Source organism: Lissotriton helveticus, chromosome 7 (assembly GCF_964261635.1).
Source record: "Lissotriton helveticus chromosome 7, aLisHel1.1, whole genome shotgun sequence".
NCBI classification, from domain to species: domain Eukaryota; kingdom Metazoa; phylum Chordata; class Amphibia; order Caudata; family Salamandridae; genus Lissotriton; species Lissotriton helveticus.
In genome coordinates this window covers 6805625-6827542 of record NC_136068.1, presented here as the reverse complement: position 1 = coordinate 6827542, position 21918 = coordinate 6805625, and the positions used below count along the sequence as shown (strand labels likewise).

Here is a 21918-nt window from a genome sequence, read left to right as displayed (position 1 = left end):
TGCTTCCCCCGGTCTGGGGAAGCCAAGCAGAGTCCGCACCCGGGAGAGCAAGGAGAGCCGCCGCAAGACGAGGGAACCCTTCGGAGATGCTGCCCCCCTACTGCCGGTGATTGCGGGCGTCTCATCAGGGCTCACAGTGTAGAGTGGCCCCGGAAGGAACGGGCCGCACCCCTCCTCGCCAGTCTATTTCAAGCCACGAGGGCTCCGGGGACCATTGTGTCACGAATCCCCAGGGCGGGACTCCAACTTCAGGGGCATATTTGTTATTGAGCCCTGAGAGGCTCCTGGGCAGTTTTCCTCCACATAGAGCGGCCCCGGTTGACAGCGGGCCGCTCCACGAGTAATTGGGGCATTTCTCCAGAGCCTGAGAGGCTCCGACCTGGGGCATTGTCACTTGAGCCCCGAGGCTCCACCCAGGCGGCCCATTGTTTGCGAGCCCAGAGAGGCTCATGGGGGCATTGATTTGTTTGAGAGCCCAGAGAGGCTCAGGTGGCCATTCTGTTTATTTAGAGCCACGAGGCTCTTGGGAGACACGAGTGCTTTGGCCAGAGCCTGCGAAGCTCCACCGTGTTGGCCACATCTTGTCTCCACAGCTGCCCAGCACTTAGTGGGCAGCTGCTACGTTCAGGCCCCTGACATTTGGGACAGTTTTGGTGTTAATTCCTAATGTGATTTCTGCGCAATTGTTCCTTGCTGCACCGCTGAAGGTATATTTCTGCCTCCTGTGTTTTCCTTCCCTACACCTCTGAATGTTTATGCATCATGTGTAATGTTCCTATGCTTATACCCCTAAATGTATGGTGATACTTAGGTGGTTGATTTGCTCCTGGTACAGGTGTTGCTAGTGGAGTCCTGGTTCCCTGCGTAACATTTTCATTAGAGGGTTAGGGTTGCGTAGGTGGTACTTACCGGTTACCAGTAGTTACTGGTTGTGTGCTAAAGTGATTTATACTCTATGTTCTAAGTGCTAATTTTAACAGTATTTCTAGTTCTAAAAGTGCTGATTCCTGACAGTGGTCCAGGTGGCACTGTCTTGTACATATCCCTTGTAAATTCTGCCCGTGCTTGTTGGCACATTGTAAAGTGTGTGTTTTTATCTAATGTGTTTTGGTGTAATACAAAGGCTATTTTTATATAACCTTGTGTGGAGTTTCCTTTGTGGTGAGCCTTTGGGTGTTGTTGCTGGGGTGCGTGCGCAAATACTTAGCCTACATCGCCTCCAAGTTTAGCCTTGCTGCTCGCGCCACGTTACCTAGAGGGTGAGCAGGGGTTATCTTGGCGTGTAACTCCCTTGCCCTGACGTGGGAATGGTGGTCTCTGACTGACTTTGGCGCAAGCCCTGGCCAGCCAGGGATCCCATTTCTAACAGTGTGCGTATGTGTGTGCCTGTCTGTGCGTGTGGGTGTGTCCGAGTGTGTGTGTGCGTGTGTGCATATGCACATTTGTGTGTGTGTGCTTGTGTCTATTCTGCATGTGTGTGCGTGTGCGCGTGTGTGTGCATGTGTGTGCGTGTGCATGTGTGCGCTTGTGCACCTGTGCGCATGTGTGTGCTCCCTGGTGCACTGCACGGCGCCGCACCTGAGCCCCGCCCCAGGTGAGGGCCTGGCAGGGCATTGACGTCACCCAGAACTAAACTGAGCTCTGTCTGATCTTTGCCCCCGTCACTTCCACGGGGGTGGGGCTCTCACGTTTCCTGACTGACAGCCGTGGGGGGTGGGGTCGCACCCCCTGCGCCCCCTCCTCTGGAGCCAGAGATGGGCCCCTTCGAGGGCCCGATAGTGGTGCCAGCCGCCCGGGCTCTGCCCTTCCCTTCCCTGGCCTCTTCCCGGTGCAGCCTTCAGTCAGGGGAGCCCCCGGGGCGGCAGGAGCTGCCCTTCCCTTACCTTCTCTGGCCTCTTCCCGGTGCAGCCGGCAGTCAGGGGAGCCCCCGGGGGCGGCTGGAGCTGCCCTTCCCTTCCCTTCCCTGGCCTCTTCCCGGTGCAGCCTTAAGTCAGGGGAGCCCCCGGGGCGGCAGGAGCTGCCCTTCCCTTCCCTTCCCTGGCCTCTTCCCGGTGCAGCCGGCAGTCAGGGGAGCCCCCGGGGGCGGCTGGAGCTGCCCTTCCCTTCCCTTCCCTGGCCTCTTCCCGGTGCAGCCTTAAGTCAGGGGAGCCCCCGGGGCGGCAGGAGCTGCCCTTCCCTTCCCTTCCCTGGCCTCTTCCCGGTGCAGCCTTAAGTCAGGGGAGCCCCCGGGGCGGCAGGAGCTGCCCTTCCCTTCCCTGGCCTCTTCCCGGTGCAGCCTTCAGTCAGGGGAGCCCCGGGGGCGGCGGGAGGTGCCCTCCCTTCCTTCCCATGCGTGACTCGGCTCGACTGAAGGCGCGCCCTCCCTCCCCTTCAGGGAAGAGCCGCCGCCAGGGCCCCTCCTCTTTCACCAGAAGAGCAGGGGAAGTCCCTCGACCGCTTCCGAGACTGAGCGCAGCCTGACAAGAGTCACTGAGGGCACAGGGAGAGCCACTGAGGGCACAGGGGCTGAGGGGAAGCCACAGGGGCCTGGGAAAAAGGAGCCTGCACAGAGGGCATAGGGGGCCTGGCACAGAGGGCAGAGGTGGCCTGGCAGAAAGGAGCCTGCACAGAGGGCATAGGGGGCCTGGCACAGAGGGCAGAGGTGGCCTGGCACTGAGGGCATCGGAGGGCCTGGCACAGGGGGCATAGCTTGCCTGGCACAGAGAGCAGAGGGGGCCTGGCACGCAGGACAGAGGGGTACCTGGCACAGAGGGGCCTGTGGCTCAGAGGGCTGAGGAGAAAGAACTCCTGACTCCCAGAGGGCTGCCCCCGGGCACAAAGAGCCCCTCCCCCCTGCCCTGCATAGGGATGAAGATGCGCCCTGGCTGAAAGGAATGAAATGCACCCCTAGCCTCAGAGAAGGCTTCGAGGCGCACCAAGGCGCATAGACACCCCCTGCTGGACTCACACGACAGAGGCAGAGACGCCCCCTCCTGGACTCACAGGACAGAGGGCAGAGACACCCCCTGGTGGACTCAGAAGACAGAGGGCGCCCTGACTGAGGCCCGAGGGTCAGAGGGGACCCCCGGAGTTCACTGGACATTGGCCTTCAGAGGCCTCGAGGACACACAGCCCCCCTGGGAGGGGTATCCAGCAGCAAGGCGTCCGCCTGACACCAGAACCCCCGGGACTGGGGTGGTCCCTCACCCCAGAATACAACTCCAAAGGAGCTGGGACAGCAGCCACCCGCAGGTGTGAGGGGTCCGTGCCCTCCAGAGCCGCTGGCTGCCGTCACTCCCAGGACGCACGTGACCCCTGACCCCACAGACAGGAGCGTGGAAGCCCAATCTGTCCATCAGTGGCCATTCTGGCACGGGGAGCGCATGCCGGGGCGCTGTGAGCCCAGACTGGCCCCCCTCCCGTGCCCGGGGGTGCCATCAGAGGAGAGCTGGTGAGGCTGTACCCAGCGGTGCCCTCCGTGGATGATACTCGACGCCAGCCCGCGGGAGGCCCCCGCCACCCGGGGGGGCAGGAAGCCCGCTGGCCCCGGGGCCATGGATGAGGCCCCCCGCTCGGAGGAAGCCTCCCCCCTGGACCTCCGGACCAAGAGGAGCCTGGAGAGCCCCAGCCAGGGCCAGAGCAGCGGGCACCAGCTGGGCACCGCACCGGGCGAGGGGAAACCCACTGACAGGTGGCAACTGACAGCCAGGCCACCCGGAGCCAGGGACATGGCACCCCCGGGGGCGCCTCTGGGGACCTCTGCCTTCCACCACCAGGCACAGCACGCGGGGGTCCTGGACGTTCACCCCCCCATGGCACCCTCTGTCAGCGGGCGAGACAGCACCCACCCCCCCGTGGGCATCCCGGAGGAGCGCCCCGACATCTGGAGGAGCCAGGAGAGGTCTGCGTGCCCCATGCCCACTGGCACCCCCTCCCCGCGCCCAGGGCACCGGCCCGGGTTCCAGAGCCCCAAAAGCGCCAGCCCCCTGCAGGGCCTTCCTGACGGCCCCTCGCCCACCCAGGAGCCGGCGGGCACCCAGCGGGCACCCGGGGGCGGAGAGAGGGAGGCCCCGTGGGGGGCGCAGAGCTCCTTACCCCTGCGCAAGAGGCGCTACGCTGTCCAGGCCTGCCAGGGCACCCCCGCGCCTGGCACCAAGGTGCCCAAGGAGGAGGCGGGGGCACTGGGGGTGAAGGAAGAGCCCGGAGGACCCGGGGGCGCAGCACAGTGCCCACAGCAGCCCCTGTCCTTCAGCCACGGCTGTGCCCACCCGGGAATGGGGGGCGCGTACCTGGACGAGTGCGCACGACCTGCGGCCTTCTACCCAGGTGAGGAGAGGGCAGGGGGGCGCGCGGGGGGCGGGACACAGGTGGGGGCAGAGGAGCCCCGGAGGGCAGGGCACAGGTGAGGACAGAGGAGCCCCGGAGGGCAGGGCACAGGTGGGGGCGGGGGTGGCACCGCAGGCCCCCGGGGCTCGGTCTGGGAGGTGGTCAGGGGAGCCCCCGGAGGGCAGGGCACAGGTGGGGGCGGGGGTGGCACCGCAGGCCCCCGGGGCCCGGTCTGGGAGGTGGTCAGGGGAGCCCCCGGGGGGAGGGCACAGGTGTGTGTGTGTGGGGGGTCGGTCCGGGTACCACACGAGTCTGGCTGGTTCGTCCTGCGGGTGGGGAGGCGCTGGCTCCGTGGGAGCCCCGGCCGCACCAGCCTGTTTATGTCTGTGTAATCCATCCTCCTGTGATTGTGGAGGGGCGGGGGGTACCCCAGAGATTCTGCTGAGGGCGACAGCTGTATGCCCCTTGCCCGGTCTGGTGGCCGAATGGACTAATGTGTCCACTGCAGGGGCCTGTGTTCAACCTCATGGACACAGGTTCAAATGCCGGCGGGTCCACTCAGCCTTTCATCCTTCTGAAGTCGATAAAATGAGTACCCTTGAGTTCGGTAATACACACCAAAGATCATACACATGCAACACTTGCCCTCCAACAAAACCACCACAAATAAAGCTATTGTAAAAAAACAGTGGGACGTTAGTAGCAACACATCACCCGCACCTCCATCATGCAAGCAACACGGCTCCACCGGCATACAAAGGGCAGCACCGCCCTCCAACACCACCCACAAACACAGCTACTCAAAATGCCAATCTGACAATCATCAGAACAAATCCCCGGATACACAAGCAGCAGCACAGCACCATGCAAACAACACACCGCCAGCCTCTCCCTTCAAGGACCCCGCCCACGAACGATTGCACACCTACACAACCACACCGTGCACGCAACACAACACAAGGCAACACAGCACCGTGCAAACCATACACCGCCAAGCCTCCTCCACCCCGCCCACAAACAGAGCTAATATAAAATGCCAATGTGAGAATATTAACAGAACTTCGATTACACACCCCTACACAACCACACCGTGCACGCAACACAACACGAGGCAGCACATGGGTCTCGGCACATTCATGGCCCTGGAATCCCTCCGCGTCAGGGCGTGTTGTGCCGACAGCATAGTGCCAATATCGGCCCGCGCACCAGCCCCCCATCACACATGTTGCACATAAATAAATAAACAGGCAAGACAACTTGTTGTTAGGAAAAAGTAGCTGCAGGTGTATTAGCATATCTTATGCGAAAACATGGTGGGTTAACTTACAGACGATCCAAAGGCAAGCCGCCCCTCGCAGCTTGCCACCTGATAGGCCAAGTAGCCCGCGGCCTTGGCCAGACGGTGCTTCGCGGTTGTGGTGAGAGGATAGCCCCTCCCATATCCGGTGAACCAATGGTCCACCCTCTTGCTCACCCCCCCCCCTACGAGGGGCAGAGCGTTCAAGCGACCCCCGGTTGTCCAGGTTACCAACCGCCCGTAGGATAACGGGGCGCCGTCGCACCCCAGGGTCCACCGCACAGATCTCCCGGGGATATTGGTCCTCAGCACCTTTTGTGCTTCTGAATAGGGTACTCCCGAGTACCTTTCGCCTCTGGATCGTCCCGTAACTCCTCCTGCAATACAAATAACAATATTACAAGCGTAGCTCCCCCCCGCCCCCTGAGATGTAGGGTAAGCGGCAGGGAGGGCAACATCGAGGGAAGAACGACGACAAAGAGGCCGCCTAGAGGGAGGGGGAAGCTTAAATACCCCCCCCCCCACCCGCCGGAAGTGACGCGCCTGCAGCTAGCTGCTAGCAGCTGGCGACCTATAGGGCTGGAGCGCTTGCCATCTTGTGGCACTACGGTGTCCGCCCTCTTATGAGGGTCCCCTGCGGCGACGAGTCGGTCGGCCTGCAGAGCTTGGAAAGAGATGAGGCAATTACTGACCTATTAATGCCCGGCTGTCTGCTGCCCGGGGTCTAACTCGGGCGTTCATGCTTGCGCTGAAGACAGGACAGGGGGTCGCACAGATCCCTTTTTCGTCGGCGTAGAGAACGGGTCATAAATAGGCCCATGGGGCCCAAAAATACTCCATAAAAGAAGCCTTCGCAAAATGCCAGTGTGCCAATCCCAACAGAACCCACCGGATACCCGAAAACCACACACTCTTGCAAGCAACCAATCACTAAGAGACAACACTGCTCTCCAACCTCAGCAACCACAAAGAAACCTACTGATGCCTGTGGACAATCACAATCAAACCTACCGATGCCTGTGGACAATCACAATCAAACCTAACGATGCCTGTGTGACAATCACAATCAAACCTACCGATGCCTGTGTGACAATCACAATCAAACCTACCGATGCCTGTGTGACAATCACAAACAAACCTACCGATGCCTGTGTGCAATCACAATCAAAGCTACCAATGCCTGTGTGACAATCACAAACAAACCTACCGATGCCTGTGTGACAATCACAAACAAACCTACCGATGCCTGTGTGACAATCACAAACAAACCTACCGATGCCTGTTTGCAATCACAATCAAACCTACCAATGCCTGTGTGACAATCACAATCAAACATACCGATGCCTGTGTGACAATCACAATCAAACCTACCAATGCCTGTGTGACAATCACAATAAAACGTACTGATGCCTGTGTGACAATCACAATCAAACCTACCGATGCCGGTGTGACAATCACAAACAAATCTAACGATGCCTGTGCGACAATCACAAACAAACCTACCGATGCCTGTGTGACAATCACAAACAAATCTTCCGCTGCCTGTGTGACAATCACAATCAAACCTACCAATCCCTGTGTGACAATCACAAACAAACCTACCAATGCCTGTGTGACAATCACAAACAAACCTACCGATGCCTGTGTGACAATCACAAACAAACCTACCGATGCCTGTGTGACAATCACAATCAAACCTACCAATGCCTGTGTGACAATCACAAACAAACCTACCGATGCCTGTGTGACAATCACAATCAAACCTACCGATGCCTGTGTGACAATCACAAACAAACCTACCGATGCCTGTGTGCAATCACAATCAAACCTACCAATGCCTGTGTGACAATCACAAACAAACCTACCAATGCCTGTGTGACAATCACAATCAAACCTACCAATGCCTGTGTGACAATCACAAACAAACCTACCGATGCCTGTGTGACAATCACAAACAAACCTACCGATGCCTGTGTGCAATCACAATCAAACCTACCAATGCCTGTGTGACAATCACAATCAAACCTACCGATGCCTGTGTGACAATCACAATCAAACCTACCGATGCCTGTGTGACAATCACAAACAAACCTACCGATGCCTGTGTGCAATCACAATCAAACCTACCAATGCCTGTGTGACAATCACAAACAAACCTACCGATGCCGGTGTGACAATCACAATCAAACCTACCAATGCCTGTGTGACAATCACAAACAAACCTACCGATGCCTGTGTGACAATCACAAACAAACCTACCGATGCCTGTGTGCTATCACAATCAAACCTACCAATGCCTGTGTGACAATCACAAACAAACCTACCGATGCCTGTGTGACAATCACAAACAAACCTACTGATGCCTGTGTGACAATCACAAACAAACCTACCGATGCCTGTGTGCAATCACAATCAAACCTACCAATGCCTGTGTGACAATCACAATCAAACGTACCGATGCCTGTGCGACAATCACAATCAAACCTACCAATGCCTGTGTGACAATCACAATAAAATGTACTGATGCCTGTGTGACAATCACAATCAAACCTACCGATGCCGGTGTGACAATCACAAACAAATCTAACGATGCCTGTGCAACAATCACAAACAAACCTACCGATGCCTGTGTGACAATCACAAACAAATCTTCCGCTGCCTGTGTGACAATCACAATCAAACCTACCAATCCCTGTGTGACAATCACAAACAAACCTACCAATGCCTGTGTGACAATCACAAACAAACCTACCGATGCCTGTGTGACAATCACAAACAAACCTACCGCTGCCTATGTGACAATCACAAACAAACCTACCGATGCCTGTGTGACAATCACAAACAAATCTTCCGCTGCCTGTGTGACAATCACAATCAAACCTACCAATCCCTGTGTGACAATCACAAACAAACCTACCAATGCCTGTGTGACAATCACAAACAAACCTACCGATGCCTGTGTGACAATCACAAACAAACCTACCGATGCCTTTGTGACAATCACAAACAAACCTACCGATGCCTGTGTGACAATCACAAACAAACCTACCGATGCCTGTGTGACAATCACAAACAAACCTACCGATGCCTGTGTGACAATCACAATCAAACCTACCAATGCCTGTGTGACAATCACAAACAAACCTACCGATGCCTGTGTGACAATCACAAACAAACCTACCGATGCCTGTGTGCAATCACAATCAAACCTACCAATGCCTGTGTGACAATCACAAACAAACCTACCGATGCCTGTGTGACAATCACAAACAAACCTACCGATGCCTGTGTGACAATCACAAACAAACCTACCGATGCCTGTTTGCAATCACAATCAAACCTACCAATGCCTGTGTGACAATCACAATCAAACGTACCGATGCCTGTGTGACAATCACAATCAAACCTACCAATGCCTGTGTGACAATCACAATAAAACGTACTGATGCCTGTGTGACAATCACAATCAAACCTACCGATGCCGGTGTGACAATCACAAACAAATCTAACGATGCCTGTGCGACAATCACAAACAAACCTACCGATGCCTGTGTGACAATCACAAACAAATCTTCCGCTGCCTGTGTGACAATCACAATCAAACCTACCAATCCCTGTGTGACAATCACAAACAAACCTACCAATGCCTGTGTGACAATCACAAACAAACCTACCGATGCCTGTGTGACAATCACAAACAAACCTACCGCTGCCTGTGTGACAATCACAAACAAACCTACCGATGCCTGTGTGACAATCACAAACAAATCTTCCGCTGCCTGTGTGACAATCACAATCAAACCTACCAATCCCTGTGTGACAATCACAAACAAACCTACCAATGCCTGTGTGCCAATCACAAACAAACCTACCGATGCCTGTGTGACAATCACAAACAAACCTACCGATGCCTGTGTGACAATCACAAACAAATCTACCGCTGCCTGTGTGACAATCACAATCAAACATACCTATGCCTGTGTGACAATCACAAACAAACCTACTGATGCGTGTGTGACAATCACAATCAAACATACCGATGCCTGTGTGACAATCACAAACAAACCTAACAATGCCTGTGTGACAATCACAATCAAACATACCGATGCCTGTGTGACAATCACAAACAAACCTACCAATGCCTGTGTGCCAATCACAAACAAACCTACCGATGCCTGTGTGACAATCACAAACAAACCTACCGATGCCTGTGTGACAATCACAAACAAATCTACCGCTGCCTGTGTGACAATCACAATCAAACATACCGATGCCTGTGTGACAATCACAAACAAACCTACTGATGCGTGAGTGACAATCACAATCAAACATACCGATGCCTGTGTGACAATCACAAACAAACCTAACAATGCCTGTGTGACAATCACAATCAAACATACCGATGCCTGTGTGACAATCACAAACAAACCTACCAATGCCTGTGTGCCAATCACAAACAAACCTACCGATGCCTGTGTGACAATCACAAACAAACCTACCGATGCCTGTGTGACAATCACAAACAAATCTACCGCTGCCTGTGTGACAATCACAATCAAACATACCGATGCCTGTGTGACAATCACAAACAAACCTACCGATGCCTGTGTGACAATCACAAACAAATCTACCGCTGCCTGTGTGACAATCACAATCAAACATACCGATGCCTGAGTGACAATCACAAACAAACATACTGATGCCTGTGTGACAATCACAATCAAACCTACCAATGCCTGTGTGACAATCACAAACAAACCTACCGATGCCTTTGTGACAATCACAAACAAACCTACCGATGCCTGTGTGACAATCACAAACAAACCTACCGATGCCTGTGTGACAATCACAAACAAACCTACCGATGCCTGTGTGACAATCACAATCAAACCTACCAATGCCTGTGTGACAATCACAAACAAACCTACCAATGCCTGTGTGACAATCACAAACAAACCTACCGATGCCTGTGTGCAATCACAATCAAACCTACCAATGCCTGTGTGACAATCACAAACAAACCTACCGATGCCTGTGTGACAATCACAAACAAACCTACCGATGCCTGTGTGACAATCACAAACAAACCTACCGATGCCTGTTTGCAATCACAATCAAACCTACCAATGCCTGTGTGACAATCACAATCAAACGTACCGATGCCTGTGTGACAATCACAATCAAACCTACCAATGCCTGTGTGACAATCACAATAAAACGTACTGATGCCTGTGTGACAATCACAATCAAACCTACCGATGCCGGTGTGACAATCACAAACAAATCTAACGATGCCTGTGCGACAATCACAAACAAAGCTACCGATGCCTGTGTGACAATCACAAACAAATCTTCCGCTGCCTGTGTGACAATCACACCTACCAATCCCTGTGTGACAATCACAAACAAACCTACCAATGCCTGTGTGCCAATCACAAACAAACCTACTGATGCGTGTGTGACAATCACAATCAAACATACCGATGCCTGTGTGACAATCACAAACAAACCTAACAATGCCTGTGTGACAATCACAATCAAACATACCGATGCCTGTGTGACAATCACAAACAAACCTACCAATGCCTGTGTGCCAATCACAAACAAACCTACCGATGCCTGTGTGACAATCACAAACAAACCTACCGATGCCTGTGTGACAATCACAAACAAATCTACCGCTGCCTGTGTGACAATCACAATCAAACATACCGATGCCTGTGTGACAATCACAAACAAACCTACTGATGCGTGAGTGACAATCACAATCAAACATACCGATGCCTGTGTGACAATCACAAACAAACCTAACAATGCCTGTGTGACAATCACAATCAAACATACCGATGCCTGTGTGACAATCACAAACAAACCTACCAATGCCTGTGTGCCAATCACAAACAAACCTACCGATGCCTGTGTGACAATCACAAACAAACCTACCGATGCCTGTGTGACAATCACAAACAAATCTACCGCTGCCTGTGTGACAATCACAATCAAACATACCGATGCCTGTGTGACAATCACAAACAAACCTACCGATGCCTGTGTGACAATCACAAACAAATCTACCGCTGCCTGTGTGACAATCACAATCAAACATACCGATGCCTGAGTGACAATCACAAACAAACATACTGATGCCTGTGTGACAATCACAATCAAACCTACCAATGCCTGTGTGACAATCACAAACAAACCTACCGATGCCTTTGTGACAATCACAAACAAACCTACCGATGCCTGTGTGACAATCACAAACAAACCTACCGATGCCTGTGTGACAATCACAAACAAACCTACCGATGCCTGTGTGACAATCACAATCAAACCTACCAATGCCTGTGTGACAATCACAAACAAACCTACCAATGCCTGTGTGACAATCACAAACAAACCTACCGATGCCTGTGTGCAATCACAATCAAACCTACCAATGCCTGTGTGACAATCACAAACAAACCTACCGATGCCTGTGTGACAATCACAAACAAACCTACCGATGCCTGTGTGACAATCACAAACAAACCTACCGATGCCTGTTTGCAATCACAATCAAACCTACCAATGCCTGTGTGACAATCACAATCAAACGTACCGATGCCTGTGTGACAATCACAATCAAACCTACCAATGCCTGTGTGACAATCACAATAAAACGTACTGATGCCTGTGTGACAATCACAATCAAACCTACCGATGCCGGTGTGACAATCACAAACAAATCTAACGATGCCTGTGCGACAATCACAAACAAACCTACCGATGCCTGTGTGACAATCACAAACAAATCTTCCGCTGCCTGTGTGACAATCACAATCAAACCTACCGCTGCCTGTGTGACAATCACAAACAAACCTACCGATGCCTGTGTGACAATCACAAACAAATCTTCCGCTGCCTGTGTGACAATCACAATCAAACCTACCAATCCCTGTGTGACAATCACAAACAAACCTACCAATGCCTGTGTGCCAATCACAAACAAACCTACCGATGCCTGTGTGACAATCACAAACAAACCTACCGATGCCTGTGTGACAATCACAAACAAATCTACCGCTGCCTGTGTGACAATCACAATCAAACATACCGATGCCTGTGTGACAATCACAAACAAACCTACTGATGCGTGTGTGACAATCACAATCAAACATACCGATGCCTGTGTGACAATCACAAACAAACCTAACAATGCCTGTGTGACAATCACAATCAAACATACCGATGCCTGTGTGACAATCACAAACAAACCTACCAATGCCTGTGTGCCAATCACAAACAAACCTACCGATGCCTGTGTGACAATCACAAACAAACCTACCGATGCCTGTGTGACAATCACAAACAAATCTACCGCTGCCTGTGTGACAATCACAATCAAACATACCGATGCCTGTGTGACAATCACAAACAAACCTACTGATGCGTGAGTGACAATCACAATCAAACATACCGATGCCTGTGTGACAATCACAAACAAACCTACCAATGCCTGTGTGCCAATCACAAACAAACCTACCGATGCCTGTGTGACAATCACAAACAAACCTACCGATGCCTGTGTGACAATCACAAACAAATCTACCGCTGCCTGTGTGACAATCACAATCAAACATACCGATGCCTGTGTGGCAATCACAAACAAACCTACCGATGCCTGTGTGACAATCACAAACAAATCTACCGCTGCCTGTGTGACAATCACAATCAAACATACCGATGCCTGAGTGACAATCACAAACAAACATACTGATGCCTGTGTGACAATCACAATCAAACCTACCAATGCCTGTGTGACAATCACAAACAAACCTACCGATACCTTTGTGACAATCACAAACAAATGTCCTGATACGTGTGTGACAATCACAAGAAAAGCTACCAATGCCTGTGTGACAATTACCAAGAAACCTACCGGTGCCTGTGTGACAATCACAAACAAACCTACTGATGCGTGTGTGACAATCACAATCAAACATACCGATGCCTGTGTGACAATCACAATCAAATCTAACAATGCCTGTGTGAAAATCACAATCAAACCTCCTGATGCCTGTGTGACAATCATAAACAAACCTACTGATGCCTGTGTGACAATCACAAACAAACATACTGATGCCTGTGTGACAATCAAAAACAAATCTACCGCTGCCTGCGTGACAATCACAATCAAACGTACTGATGCCTGTGTGACAATCACAAACCAATCTACCGATACCTTTGTGACAATCACAATCAAATGTCCTGATACGTGTGTGACAATCACAAGAAAAGCTACCAATGCCTGTGTGACAATTACCAAGAAACCTACCGATGCCTGTGTGACAATCACAAACAAACCTACTGATGCGTGTGTGACAATCACAATCAAACATACCGATGCCTGTGTGACAATCACAATCAAATCTAACAATGCCTGTGTGAAAATCACAATCAAACCTACCGATGCCTGTGTGACAATCATAAACAAACCTACTGATGCCCGAGTGACAATCACAATCAAACATACCGATGCCTGTGTGACAATCACAAACAAACCTACCGATGCCTGTGTGACAATCACAATCAAACCTACCGATGCCTTTGTGACAATTACCAAGAAACCTACCGCTGCCTGTGTGACAATCACAATCAAACGTACTGATGCCTGTGTGACAATCACAAACCAATCTACCGATACCTTTGTGACAATCACAATCAAATGTCCTGATACGTGTGTGACAATCACAAGAAAAGCTACCAATGCCTGTGTGACAATTACCAAGAAACCTACCGATGCCTGTGTGACAATCACAAACAAACCTACTGATGCGTGTGTGACAATCACAATCAAACATACCGATGCCTGTGTGACAATCACAATCAAATCTAACAATGCCTGTGTGAAAATCACAATCAAACCTACCGATGCCTGTGTGACAATCATAAACAAACCTACTGATGCCTGAGTGACAATCACAATCAAACATACCGATGCCTGTGTGACAATCACAAACAAACCTACCGATGCCTGTGTGACAATCACAATCAAACCTACCGATGCCTTTGTGACAATTACCAAGAAACCTACCGCTGCCTGTGTGACAATCACAATCAAACGTACTGATGCCTGTGTGACAATCACAAACCAATCTACCGATACCTTTGTGACAATCACAATCAAATGTCCTGATACGTGTGTGACAATCACAAGAAAAGCTACCAATGCCTGTGTGACAATTACCAAGAAACCTACCGATGCCTGTGTGACAATCACAAACAAACCTACTGATGCGTGTGTGACAATCACAATCAAACATACCGATGCCTGTGTGACAATCACAATCAAATCTAACAATGCCTGTGTGAAAATCACAATCAAACCTACCGATGCCTGTGTGACAATCATAAACAAACCTACTGATGCCTGTGTGACAATCACAAACAAACATACTGATGCCTGTGTGACAATCAAAAACAAATCTACCGCTGCCTGCGTGACAATCACAATCAAACGTACTGATGCCTGTGTGACAATCACAAACCAATCTACCGATACCTTTGTGACAATCACAATCAAATGTCCTGATACGTGTGTGACAATCACAAGAAAAGCTACCAATGCCTGTGTGACAATTACCAAGAAACCTACTGATGCCTGTGTGACAATCACAAACAAACCTACTGATGCGTGTGTGACAATCACAATCAAACATACCGATGCCTGTGTGACAATCACAATCAAACCTACCGATGCCTGTGTGACAATCATAAACAAACCTACTGATGCCTGAGTGACAATCACAATCAAACATACCGATGCCTGTGTGACAATCACAAACAAACCTACCGATGCCTGTGTGACAATCACAATCAAACCTACCGATGCCTTTGTGACAGTCACAAACAAACCTACTAATGCCTGTGTGACAATCACAATCACACCTACCAAAGCCTGTGTGACAATCACAAACAAGCCTAACGATGCCTGTGTGACAATCACAATCAAACGTACCGATGCCTGTGTGACAATCACAACCAAACCTACAGATGCCTGTGTGACAATCACAAACAAACCTACTGATGCCTGTGTGACAATGACAAACAAACCTACAGATGCCTGTGTGACAATCACAAACAAACCTAACGATGCCTGTGTGACAATCACAAACAAACCTACAGATGCCTGTGTGACAATCACAAACAAACCTAACGATGCCTGTGTGACAATCACAAACAAATCTATCGCTGCCTGTGTGACAATCACAATCAAACGTACTGAGGCCTGTGTGAAAATCACAAACAAACCTACAGATGCCTGTGTGACAATCACAAACAAACCTACTGATGCCTGTGTGACAATCACAATCAAACCTACAGATGCCTGTGTGACAATCACAAACAAACCTACCGATGCCTGTGTGACAATGACAAACAAACCTACCAATGCCTGTGTGACAATCACAAACAAACCTAACGATGCCTGTGTGACAATGACAAACAAACCTACCGATGCCTGTGTGACAATCACAAAAAACCTAACGATGCCTGTGTGACAATGACAAACAAACCTACCAATGCCTGTGTGACAATCACAAACAAATCTACAGCTGCCTGTGTGACAATCACAATCAAACGTACTGATGCCTGTGTGACCTGTGTGACAATCACAATCAAACCTACCGATGCCTGTGTGACAATCACAAACAAACATACTGATGCCTGTGTGACAATCACAATCAAACCTACCGATGCCTTTGTGACAATCACAATCAAATGTCCTAATACGTGTGTGACAATCACAAGAAAAGCTACCAATGCCTGTGTGACAATTACCAAGAAACCTACCGATGCCTGTGTGACAATCACAAACAAACCTACTGATGCGTGTGTGACAATCACAATCAAACATACCGATGCCTGTGTGACAATCACAATCAAACCTAACAATGCCTGTGTGAAAATCACAATCAAACCTACCGATGCCTGTGTGACAATCATAAACAAACCTACCGATGCCTGAGTGACAATCACAATCAAACATAACGATGCCTGTGTGACAATCACAAACAAACCTACCGATGCCTGTGTGACAATCACAATCAAACCTACCGATGCCTTTGTGACAATCACAAACAAACCTACTAATGCCTGTGGGACAATCACAATCACACCTACCAAAGCCTGTGTGACAATCACAAACAAGCCTAACGATGCCTGTGTGACAATCACAATCAAACGTACCGATGCCTGTGTGACAATCACAAACAAACCTACCAATGCCTGTGTGACAAGCACAATCAAACCTACCGATGCCTTTGTGACAATCACAAACAAACCTACTGATGCCTGTGTGACAATCACAAACAAACCTACAGATGCCTGTGTGACAATCACAAACAAACCTACCGATGCCTGTGTGACAATCACAATCAAACCTACAGATGCCTGTGTGACAATCACAAACAAACCTACCGATGCCTGTGTGACAATGACAAATAAACCTACCAATGCCTGAGTGACAATCACAAACAAACCTAACGATGCCTGTGTGACAATCACAAACAAATCTATCGCTGCCTGTGTGACAATCACAATCAAACGTACTGAGGCCTGTGTTAAAATCACAAACAAACCTACAGATGCCTGTGTGACAATCACAAACAAACCTTCTGATGCCTGTGTGACAATCACAATCAAACCTACAGATGCCTGTGTGACAATCACAAACAAACCTACCGATGCCTGTGTGACAATGACAAGCAAATCTACACTGCCTGTGTGACAATCACAAACAAACCTTCTGATGCCTGTGTGACAATCACAAACAAATCTATCGCTGCCTGTGTGACAATCACAATCAAACGTACTGAGGCCTGTGTGAAAATCACAAACAAACCTACAGATGCCTGTGTGACAATCACAAACAAACCTTCTGATGATGCCTGTGTGACAATCACAATCAAACGTACTGATGCCTCTGTGACAATCACAATCAAACCTACTGATGCCTGTGTGACCTGTGTGACAATCACAATCAAACCTACCGATGCCTGTGTGACAATCACAAACAAATCTACTGATGCCTTTGTGACAATCACAATCAAATGTCCTGATGCCTGTGTGACAATGACAAGAAAAGCTTCCAATGCCTGTGTGACAATTACAAACTAACCTACCGATGCCTGTGTGACAATCACAATCAAACCTACCGATGCCTGTGTGACAATCACAAATAAATCTACCGATGCCTGAGTGACAATCACAATCAAACGTACCGATGCCTGTGTGATAATCACAAACAAACCTACCGATGCCTGTGTGACAATCACAATCAAACCTACCGATGCCTGTGTGACAATCTCAATCAAACCTACCAATGCCTGTGTGACAATCACAATCAAATGTCCTGATACGTGTGTGACAATCACAAGAAAAGCTACCAATGCCTGTGTGACAATTACCAAGAAACCTACCGATGCCTGTGTGACAATCACAAACAAACCTACTGATGCGTGTGTGACAATCACAATCAAACATACCGATGCCTGTGTGACAATCACAATCAAACCTAACAATGCCTGTGTGAAAATCACAATCAAACCTACCGATGCCTGTAGGACAATCATAAACAAACCTACCGATGCCTGAGTGACAATCACAATCAAACATAACGATGCCTGTGTGACAATCACAAACAAACCTACCGATGCCTGTGTGACAATCACAATCAAACCTACCGATGCCTTTGTGACAATCACAAACAAACCTACTAATGTCTGTGTGACAATCACAATCACACCTACCAAAGCCTGTGTGACAATCACAAACAAGCCTTACGATGCCTGTGTGACAATCACAATCAAACGTACCGATGCCTGTGTGACAATCACAAACAAACCTACCAATGCCTGTGTGACAAGCACAATCAAACCTACCGATGCCTTTGTGACAATCACAAACAAACCTACTGATGCCTGTGTGACAATCACAAACAAACCTACAGATGCCCGTGTGACAATCACAAACAAACCTACCGATGCCTGTGTGACAATCACAATCAAACCTACAGATGCCTGTGTGACAATCACAAACAAACCTACCGATGCCTGTGTGACAATGACAAATAAACCTACCAATGCCTGAGTGACAATCACAAACAAACCTAACGATGCCTGTGTGACAATCACAAACAAATCTATCGCTGCCTGTGTGACAATCACAATCAAACGTACTGAGGCCTGTGTGAAAATCACAAACAAACCTACAGATGCCTGTGTGACAATCACAAACAAACCTTCTGATGCCTGTGTGACAATCACAATCAAACCTACAGATGCCTGTGTGACAATCACAAACAAACCTACCGATGCCTGTGTGACAATGACAAACAAATCTACACTGCCTGTGTGACAATCACAAACAAACCTTCTGATGCCTGTGTGACAATCACAAACAAATCTATCGCTGCCTGTGTGACAATCACAATCAAACGTACTGAGGCCTGTGTGAAAATCACAAACAAACCTACAGATGCCTGTGTGACAATCACAAACAAACCTTCTGATGATGCCTGTGTGACAATCACAATCAAACGTACTGATGCCTCTGTGACAATCACAATCAACCCTACTGATGCCTGTGTGACCTGTGTGACAATCACAATCAAACCTACCGATGCCTGTGTGACAATCACAAACAAATCTACTGATGCCTTTGTGACAATCACAATCAAATGTCCTGATGCCTGTGTGACAATGACAAGAAAAGCTTCCAATGCCTGTGTGACAATTACAAACTAACCTACCGATGCCTGTGTGACAATCACAATCAAACCTACCGATGCCTGTGTGACAATCACAAATAAACCTACCGATGCCTGAGTGACAATCACAATCAAACGTACCGATGCCTGTGTGACAATCACAAACAAACCTACCGATGCCTGTGTGACAATCACAATCAAACCTACCGATGCCTGTGTGACAATCTCAATCAAACCTACCAATGCCTGTGTGACAATCACAAGCAAACCTAACGATGCCTGTGTGACAATCACAATCAAACCTACCGATGCCAGTGTGGCAATCACAATCAAACCTACTGATGCCTGTGTGACAATCACAAACAAATTTACCGCTGCCTGTTTGACAATCACAATCAAACGTACTGATGCCTGTGTGACAATCACAATCAAACCTACCAAAGCCTGTGTGACAATCACAAACAAATCTACCGATGCCTGCGTGCAATCACAAAGAAACCTACCGAAGCCTGTGTGCAATCACAAAGAAACCTAACGATGCCTGTGTGACAATCACAATCAAACATACCGGTGCCTGTGTGACAATCACAAAGAAACCTAACGATGCCTGTGTGACAATCACAATCAAACCTACCGATGCCTGTGTGACAATCACAATCAAACCTACCGATGCCTGTTTGACAATCACAATCATACCTACCGATGCCTGTGTGACAATCACAAAGAAACCTAGCGATGCCTGTGTGACAATCACAATCAAACCTACCGATGCCTGCGTGCCAATCACAAACAAACCTACCGAAGCCTGCGTACAATCACAAAGAAACCTAGCGATGCCTGTATGCCAATCACAATCAAACCTACTGATGCCTGTATGCCAATCACAATCAAACCTACTGATGCCTGTGTGACAATCACAAACAAACCTACTGGTGCCTGTGTGGCAATCACAAACAAACCTACTGGTGCCTGTGTGGCAATCACAAACTAACCTTCCAATGCCTGTGTGGCAATCACAAACTAACCTTCCAATGCCTGTGTGACAATCACAAACTAACCTACCGATGCTTGTGTGGCAAGCAGAAACTAACATTCCAATGCCTGTGTGGCAATCACAAACTAACCTTCCAATGCCTGCGTGCCAATCACAAACAAACCTACCGAAGCCTGCGTGCAATCACAAAGAAACCTAGCGATGCCTGTATGCCAATCACAATCAAGCCTACTGATGCCTGTATGCCAATCACAATCAAACCTACTGATGCCTGTGTGACAATCACAAACAAACCTACTGGTGCCTGTGTGGCAATCACAAACAAACCTACTGGTGCCTGTGTGGCAATCACAAACAAACCTACTGGTGCCTGTGTGGCAATCACAAACAAACCTACTGGTGCCTGTGTGGCAATCACAAACAAACCTACTGGTGCCTGTGTGGCAATCACAAACTAACCTTCCAATGCCTGTGTGACAATCACAAACTAACGTACCAATGCCTGTGTGGCAATCACAAACTAACCTTCCAATGCCTGTGTGACAATCACAAACTAACCTACCGATGCTTGTGTGGCAATCACAATAAAACCTACTGATGCCTGTGTGGCAATCACAAACAAACCTACTGGTGCCTGTGTGGCAATCACAAACTAACCTTCCAATGCCTGTGTGACAATCACAAACTAACGTACCAATGCCTGTGTGGCAATCACAAACTAAGCTTCCAATGCCTGTGTGACAATCACAAACTAACCTACCGATGCCTGTGTGACAATCACAATCAAACCTACTGATGCCTTTGGGGCAATCACAATCAAACCGACCCATGCCTGTGTGGCAATCATAAACTAACGTACGATGCCTGTGTGGCAATCACAAAAACCTACCGATGCCTGTTTGGCAATCATAATAAAAGCTACCGATGCCTGTGTGGCAACCACAAACGAACCTACCGATGCCTGTGTGGCAATCAGAAACTAATCTACCAATGCCTGTGTGCCAATCACAGGAAAACCTACCGATGCTTGTCTGGCAATCACGATAAACCCTATCGATCTACAGATGCCTTTTTGGCAATCATGATAAAACCTTATGCACAATCCAAAACCCCTAACACATACAGCCAGCAGTGACGCAAGGCATTGTATGACATCCTTTAGTGTCACAAGCCCAGACACAGAACACAAGTCCCGGCCACATAGCAGGCCCGGCCTCACGCTCACACAAACTGCAGACCTGCCCCAAATCACGAAGCAAAAGTTGGTCCTTCCCAGCAGTGTCTTCAGTTGTTCCTTCCTTGGCAGAGTTTCCTCTTAACAACGAAATGGGTCCAAGGCTTTTCAGTCTCAAACCATTTCTATTCCAATGTTCAGGGGTCTCAGCTCTCATAATTATCCCCCTAAATGTCTTTGAAGTTCGTTTGTGCTTAGGGGTCCTTGACCCCTCCCTAAATCAGTTCTGGGTGTCTCCCTCTCAGTGTCACCTTTCTCCCTTTGATACTGGGGGTCCGGATCCTTAATCACTCAGCAGGAGACGGGTCAATTGTTTTATAGCAGCAACCCAGGCCTCT

At 49.3% G+C, this 21918-nt stretch overlaps 1 protein-coding gene across 1 annotated transcript in view; it reads left to right on the top strand.

Annotated features, from left to right (window-relative positions):
* Positions 1-2316: 2316 nt before the first annotated feature.
* BCL3 (BCL3 transcription coactivator) overlaps positions 2317-21918 on the top strand; it is a 120901-nt gene continuing 101299 nt past the window's right edge. Inside the window, exon 1 of the mRNA XM_078651275.1 lies at positions 2317-4305. Within this exon, the coding sequence (XP_078507401.1) occupies positions 3462-4305 (844 nt within the window). The 5' untranslated portion in view covers positions 2317-3461. The remainder of the gene's footprint in view (positions 4306-21918) is intronic.